Source organism: Rhinoraja longicauda, chromosome 17 (assembly GCF_053455715.1).
Source record: "Rhinoraja longicauda isolate Sanriku21f chromosome 17, sRhiLon1.1, whole genome shotgun sequence".
Classification (NCBI taxonomy): domain Eukaryota; kingdom Metazoa; phylum Chordata; class Chondrichthyes; order Rajiformes; family Arhynchobatidae; genus Rhinoraja; species Rhinoraja longicauda.
This window is the reverse complement of record NC_135969.1, coordinates 45884586-45891900: the sequence shown is the minus strand read 5'-3', so window position 1 is coordinate 45891900 and position 7315 is coordinate 45884586. Positions and strand designations below refer to the sequence as shown.

Genomic DNA, 7315 nt, shown 5'->3' with positions numbered 1-7315 from the left:
TGCCTTCTCCCCATAAGCTGACACCCGCACTAATCAAGAATCTGTCTATCTCTGCCTTAAATGTATCCACTGACTTGGCCTCCACAGCCTTCTGTGGCAATAAGTTCCAGATTCACCCTCTCGTCAGAGGGTGGTGAATCCGGAATTGGATTTTACTTCTGTGAATTTATCAGCGACATCATGCAAGAGGTTATTGATTATATGAGGCCCCCACAGGTGTAGCAAACAAAAGTATTGCCGTGATGTTAACTTGGCACAGTATTGGGGTGACACGGTGGCGCAGCGGTAGAGTTGCTGCCTTACAGTGCCAGAGACCCGGGTTCGATCCCGACTACGGGTGCTGTTTGTACAGAGTTTTGTACGTTCTCCCCATGACCGCATGGGTTTTCTCCAAGATCTTCGGTTTCCTCCCAAAGATGTACAGGTATGTAGGCTAATTGGCTTGTCATAAGTGTAAATTGCCCCCCAGTGTGTGTGGGATAGTGTTAGCGTGCGGGAATCGCTGGTCGGCGTGGACTCGGTGGGCCGCGGGGCCTGATTCTGCGCTGTGTCTCTAAACTAAACTATTGCAGCATGAGTCTTTTAAACACTTTATTAACAGCAAGATTTGGAAGAACAGCAGTTCAGTTCAATACAATTTAAGTACAAGTTTTGAAAGAAACACATGAAAAATAAAATCACTTTTATTAAATAAGATCCCATAGGGTTGCCGCTCCGTTGTGCCAGAACCTGATTGCAGGTGTTCCTGGCCCAACATCATTCATCTCTGTAGTCAGAGGGCAACACTTCTGCATGGACAAGCACATCCACCCTTCAAGTCCAGACAACCTCCGATCATTTCCCCATCTTCTCACTGTTCTTGCATGTCCTTGTGAATGTGCAATGTGCCTCCCACTGCCTGCTTTGGAAAGCAGGCGTTTACCTGGAAAACAAATGTTTCACTTACTATTACAGCGAAATTCTGATCCTCCTGTCTGAATATCAAATATCAAAGCTCACCGATGGATTTTGAGACTCGCACTGTCGTGGAACAGTGGCGTTAGTCTTGGACCACCCAGTTCATTGATGTCAGTGTCCGGAATAGAGTGAACCTTTCCAAGTGAACCTCAAATGCAACCACTCAACCGACCATGTGACAAACCAACGCCCACAGACTGCTGATCGAGAGCACAGGTTCAAAGAAAGAACAGGCAGTTCCCTTAAAAGACTGCAAAATAAATACCATGCACACCCACATGAAATAAGGGAGATAAACAGTGATTATTTGTAATAAATGGGTCTACTGATTTAACAATCTTCTTGCTTGTAAATCATAAAACATTGATTTACTACCTGCTACAGTGTACAGCTGATCAAATAAATATGCACAAGACAGATGAATGGATAGGACAGGTTTAGAGGGATATGGGCCAAACGCGGGCAGATGGGACTAGTGTAGCTGGGGCATTGTGGTCGGCGTGGGCAAGTTGGGCTGAAGGGCCTGTTTCCAGGCTGCATGACTCCACAAATGAAGTATTCAGTAAACAAGCACAAGCTAAAAGTAAATTCTTTAAGACGATTGTAATGTTTGTGAGGGAAGAGCTGTGTGGCTGTGAGCAGTGGCTCTGCCGCTGAGCCGCCATGTATTGTTTGGAGACATCTTACCTTCCTCATCCCCCTGACATTGGCGGTGGTGCCGGCCCTCCGCCGTGGTTGATCCGACCCATTCTTCTCCGCGGAACTCCAGGGGGGCTGTTCACAAACCAAAGCACTCGTGTTACACAATGGTGGTGGATATAATAAGGCGTGGATACCACGGCAGAAATATTCTGAAATCGCACCGCACAATTCCAAGAGACAAATATATCAAAGTACGAATGTGGACGTAGTTCCATTTAATTTAAGATTTTGTTTTAAAGAATAGTCCAATATTTAATTCAGTATATCAGCAGAAGAAAGCAAATTGTTAAATAGTGATTATTAAAATAAATGATTAAATTAAACATTTTCACTTTTAAAACATACTGAAAAACTCAGAGTTCATGAAACCAGTATGTTCTCTAATGTACAAGGAGGAACAGCAGATGCTGGTTTACACCGAAGACAGATCCAATATGCTGGAGTAACTCAGCGGGGCAGGCAACAGTGCAGTCTGCTGAAGGGTCTCGACCCATAAGGTCACGTATCCATGTTCTCCACAGATGCTGCCTAACCCGCTGAGTTACTTCAGCACTCTGTGAAACGTCACCTATCCATATTCTCCACAGATGCTGCCTGACCCGCTGAGTTACTCCAGCACTCTGTGAAACGACACCTATCCATGTTCTCCACAGATGCTGCCTGACCCGCTGAGTTACACCAGCACTCTGTTCTTTAATGTAAACGGTAGACTGGAGGTGCAGCAGGAATGCCCCATTGGCCTCCCGCCAGCTTCACCGTTCAATACGATCGTGACTGATCTTCCACCTCAGCTCCACCTCCCAACCCCTGGATTTCCATAAGATGCTAAAATTATCCCTCGCCTCTGGGATAAACTCAGTGGCTGAGCCTCTTCAGGTCTCTTGGATGAAGAGATTTCTCTCTCCGTGCTGGAACACCAAGCCTTGAGTCTGAGCCAGTGACCCTGGCTGTGGCTACAAGCCCCAGGAAACAGCATCTCTGCACCTACTCCTCCAAGCCCCACCGGTATCTGGAATGTCCCAATGTGACCAACTCTTGTTCTTCTGACTGTAGAGTACACAAGCGCAGTCTGTTTCATGCCTCCTCTGGGGACAATCGCCACCTCCCCCTGTCTTTGGAGAGTCTGGTGAACCTCTGGTGGACCGTGGGCACCTATCCCCTGCTCCAGTCAGTCTGAAGAAGGGGCCCGTCCTGAAACATCACCTGTCCATTCCCTGCCTGACCTGCTACGTTCCTCCAGCACTTTGTGTTTTGCTCAAGGTTCCAGCACCTGCATTTCCTTGCGTGACCATTTATTATTACTGTTCTCTATCCAGCGATCGACACTACGTCATCCTCTGTCCTCCTGCACCATGTAATAAACAGTGCAGGTGATGGAGGTTAACCACACCTCTGGGACAAGCTCCTTACGAACATCCATTATCAGTACAGCACGTGCAGGGACAGATTCAGAGAGTCAAGGGGCTTTTATTACCATACTAGACCAAGAGGACCCGTTGGACCCAAACCTCTCCTGCATTGGTACAGCACCCTCTCCTCCCTCCCCTCCCCTCACCCCCACCTTCCCCTCACCCCCCCCTTCCCCTCACTCCCCCCTTCCTCTCCCTCCCTCCTAGGAGATCGATCTAAACTTTAAAATGAGAATAACTTAAAAAATATAACACCAATTTCAATGAAACTTCTTCCATTAGCACCAAAGGGACGACGGTGAATAAGCTGGGCCTAAAATTATCGCGTTATCGGGTACCGTTTTGGCTCTAGTTCAGGAACAAACAAACAAGAGTTTTAGTATATAGATGTCCCAGGTAGAACAATGAAATTCTTACTTGCTTAAAGATTAAAAAATACAATGAGCAAACAATGTACGATAGACAAAGTGCTGAAGTCACTCAGCGGGCCAGACAGCATCTCGATAGAGTTCTCTGTTTGCTTTAACCTGTTCAGTGCCACTCGCGAGTTTACTCAGGTCATGGCCAATAGTGAAGAGGTTAATGTCACTTACCCTCGTCCATCATCAGGTCTGCCCCATGACGATTGATTTCCAGTCCCTTTAAATTTGGTTCCAGATGGATTGAACAGCGTCCGAAAGCTAAGAGTAAAATAAAAAGTGTTTTCAGTAGATAGTTGCAGAACCAGGGGCCACAGTTTAAGAATAAGGGGTAGGCCATTTAGAACGGAGATGAGGACAAACTTTTTCACAGAGTTGTAAATCTGTGGAATTCTCTGCCTCAGAAGGCAGTGGAGACCAATTCTCTGGATGCTTTCAAGAGAGTGTTAGATAGAGCTCTTAAATAATAGCGGAGTCAGGGGGTATGGGGAGAAGGCAGGAACGGGGTACTGATTGTGGATGATCAGCCATGATCACATTGAATGGCGGTGCTGGCTCAAAGGGCCGAATGGCCTCCTCCTGCACCTATTGTCTAAATAGAACATATTTAAGAAAGAAAGATCAGAAGACACAGATGCAGGATTAGTTGTCCCGGCCCATCGAGTGTGTTGCGAGTCTGTAGTAGAGTTTGCTTCTACTACAAGACACTGTAGTCCATATTGATACTCACAAGAAAGCAATGAACTCCACTATTCCCCAGAAAAACTGAACAATTGACGAGAGCCTCCATGGTGCTTGGCTCCTGCTGTCCACGACTTGCCCTGCCAAAGATAGTGTTCACACGTTCCAGTCAGTCTACAATAATACGGCGACATTTAGATGCTTTTTCCCCCTTTAACCTCAACGGATCTAATCCAATTCTATAACGCAGTTACACAAGACGTACGGAGTGGATGGAACTTTGACCATTCATCAGCTGGCCCCTTTAATCAACGTAACTTTGCAAAGTAGAAAGACAAGACACAGAGTGCTGGAGTAACTCAGCGGGTCAGGCAGCATCTGTGGAGAACATGGATAGGTGACATTTCACAGAGTGCTGGAGTAACTCAGTGGGTCAGGCAGCATTTGTGGAGAACATGGATGGGTGACGTTTCACAGAGTGCTGGAGTAAATCAGCGGGTCAGGCAGCATCTCTGGAGAACATGGATAGGTGACGTTTCACAGAGTGCTGGAGTAACTCAGCGAGTCAGACAGCATTCCGTGATGTACGACCAGGTATCATGGCCAGCACTGAGCCCAAGAAAACCTTTGTAAATGATTGTTGTGTTGCCTTGAGGAACCTTTCCTTTGTGTGGGAAGGTTTGTGGATAAAATTTGGAAGAACTTCTCCAAAACATCCAATGCTTGTTGATAATGCAGCTTTCCAAACGATGGCATTTAATATTTTGGAGTAGCACCTCTCAGTGATCCACATGGCACTAATCCAGAGAGCACATTGAACAATGAACTGGGGCCCCACCCCACATCATGATGAGCGTTTGTCGGCACTGGGCCTGCACTCGTGCTGGCGTTTACAAGAATGAGGGGGGACCTCATTGAAACGTATGGAAACGTATGGAATAGTGAAAGGCCTGGATAGAGTGGATGTGGAGAGGATATTTCCATCAGCGAGAGAGTCTAGGACTAGAGGTAATAGCCTCAGAATTAAAGGACGTTCTTTTGGGAAGGAGATGATGAGCAATTTCTTTAGTCAGAGGGTGGTGAATCTGTAGAATTATTTGCCACAGGCTGTGGAGGCCAAGTCAGTGGATATTTTTAAGGCAGAGACATATTCTTGATTAGTACGGGCGTCAGGGGTTATAGGGAGAAGGCAGGAGAATGGGGTTAGGAGGGAGAGATAGATCAGCCATGATTGAATGGCGTAGACTTGATGGGCCGAAAGGCGTAATTCTGCTCCGATCACTTATGAACATGAAACTTACTAAATCTACAAGCTGATTGCTCGGTAGAGCAGGCACACAAACTCATATTTAACAGATTGGTACAAGTAGATGACAAATTTAGAAAGTATTGGAAAATGACAGCAATATTTTTAACATTGCACAGATGTTTGGGGGATAACTTGCCATCTGAAACCCATAACAAATGAACTAGTTCACAATGATTCTCAACAACCCCTTTAAATACTATATTTCAAAAACAAATCTATGATTCACGGAAGTCCAATAGTCTAAGTGTTCTGACGTTACAAGGTTACTGACCCAATTTTGCCTAAAAGCAGTCAGTAATGGTTTGATGGAGACACAGAGACTACATATTTAGAGCAAAGTGCTGGAGGAACTCAGCGGGTCAAGCAGCATCTGCAGAGTGAAGGGACAGGCGTTTCAGTTCGGGAACAGATTATCCAGAGGAATGGTCTCAATGCGAAGTGTCATCTATCCATTTCCCTCCACAGATACTGCCCGGCTGACAACAGTCCTCCAGCAGATTGCTCTAGTTATTAAACCATTAACAAAGAGCAAAGTAAACAAGAAGTGTGGAAAAGAGGAACTGGTTATTACTGATCATATTTCCAGGGGGAGGGGGGGAGAGAGAGGGGGGGGGGAGGGGAGGAAGGAGTGGAAGGGGGGGGAGAGGAGAGGGGGGTGAGAGGGAGGGGGGAGACAGGTAGGTAGGGCTGGAGAGATGGGTGTTGATAGGAAGAGGAGGGAGGGAGTAGAATGAAGGGATGAGGGAGTGGGGAGAGAGGGGTTTGTACGTGGGTTGGGAGGGAGAGAGTGGGTCGGTAGTTGATGGAGGGTTCTTTGTAGTGACGGGGTTTAGGGGAAGAGGAAAGGGGGGACGGCCTGCCCCCCCCCCCCCCCCCGGGCCCTCTCACTCTCTCCCCCCCTCCTTCCTCCCCTTCCCCTCTCCCTTCCCCCCTCTCTCTTCCCCCCTCCCCCTCTACCTCCCTCCCCCCTCCCTTCCTCCTCTCCCCCTCCCTTCCTCCTCTCCCCCTCTCCCTTCCCCCTCTCCCTTCCCCCTCTCCCTTCCCCCTCTCCCTTCCCCCTCTCCCTTCCCCCTCTCCCTTCCCCCTCTCCCTTCCCCCCCTCCCTCACCGTCCGCCACGTACACCATGTTGCCCGGGGTTGCGGCGGCTGCCGTGAGCGGTGCGGCGTCGCGCTTCCGGCCGGCGCTGCGGGGATAGAGGCCTTTCCCAGTCGCCATCTTGGACGCGCCGCGCTTCCGGCTCTCGTGAGCGGTGCGGCGTCGCGCTTCCGGCCGGCGCTGCGGGGATAGAGGCCTTTCCCAGTCGCCATCTTGGACGCGCCGCGCTTCCGGCTGCCGTGAGCGGTGCGCCGTCGCGCTTCCGGCCGGCGCTGCGGGGATAGAGGCCTTTCCCAGCCGCCATCTTGGACGCGCCGCGTTTCCGGTCCACACACACACACACACACAGCGACCAGCAGCTGCCGCTCCATCAGCCGCCACAGCCAACTCTCCCATTTCCACACCAGCTCTTTATCTCCCTCCCTCTACCATCACCGTCTACATCTCTCGTTTCCCTTTTCCCTAACCAGTGACAATCATCAAACGTAGACACAAAATACTGGAGTGATTCAGTGGGACAGGCAGCATAGCAACATAGACAATAATAATAATAATAATAATCCATTTATTTTATATAGCGCCTTATCACATGCTCAAAGCGCTTTACAAAAACAATTAACATAGAAACAAACAGACAAACTATCCTGACGGAAAAGCGGCAAATACTCAACGCCAGCGTCCTCTCACGTCAGGGTCCGGCAGTAGACATTAAAAAGCACAAGACACACAGATATAATTTTT

The 7315-nt window shown here is 48.5% G+C and overlaps 1 protein-coding gene across 1 annotated transcript; it reads right to left on the bottom strand.

Annotated features, from left to right (window-relative positions):
• Positions 1-563: 563 nt before the first annotated feature.
• selenok (selenoprotein K) lies at positions 564-6702 on the bottom strand. The gene is made up of 5 exons (XM_078413912.1): positions 6586-6702; positions 4218-4308; positions 3662-3748; positions 1645-1731; positions 564-922 (listed from the first exon to the last, which is right to left on the bottom strand). The coding sequence occupies exons 1-4, from the start codon at positions 6692-6694 to the stop codon at positions 1650-1652; spliced, it is 369 nt and encodes a 122-aa protein (XP_078270038.1). The 5' UTR covers positions 6695-6702; the 3' UTR covers positions 564-922; positions 1645-1649.
• Between the last annotated feature and the right edge of the window lie 613 nt (positions 6703-7315).

Excerpts from the sequence above, each read along its gene's own strand:
- selenok (XM_078413912.1), bottom strand. The coding sequence starts at position 6,694 with ATGGCGACTGGGAAAGGCCTCTATCCCCGCAGCGCCGGCCGGAAGCGC. Across the intron at positions 4,309-6,585 it reads CATGGTGTACGTGGCGGACG|GGCAAGTCGTGGACAGCAGG; the intron begins GTGAGGGAGGGG and ends TATCTTTGGCAG. Across the intron at positions 3,749-4,217 it reads GTGGAGTTCATTGCTTTCTT|CTTTCGGACGCTGTTCAATC; the intron begins GTGAGTATCAAT and ends TTTTACTCTTAG.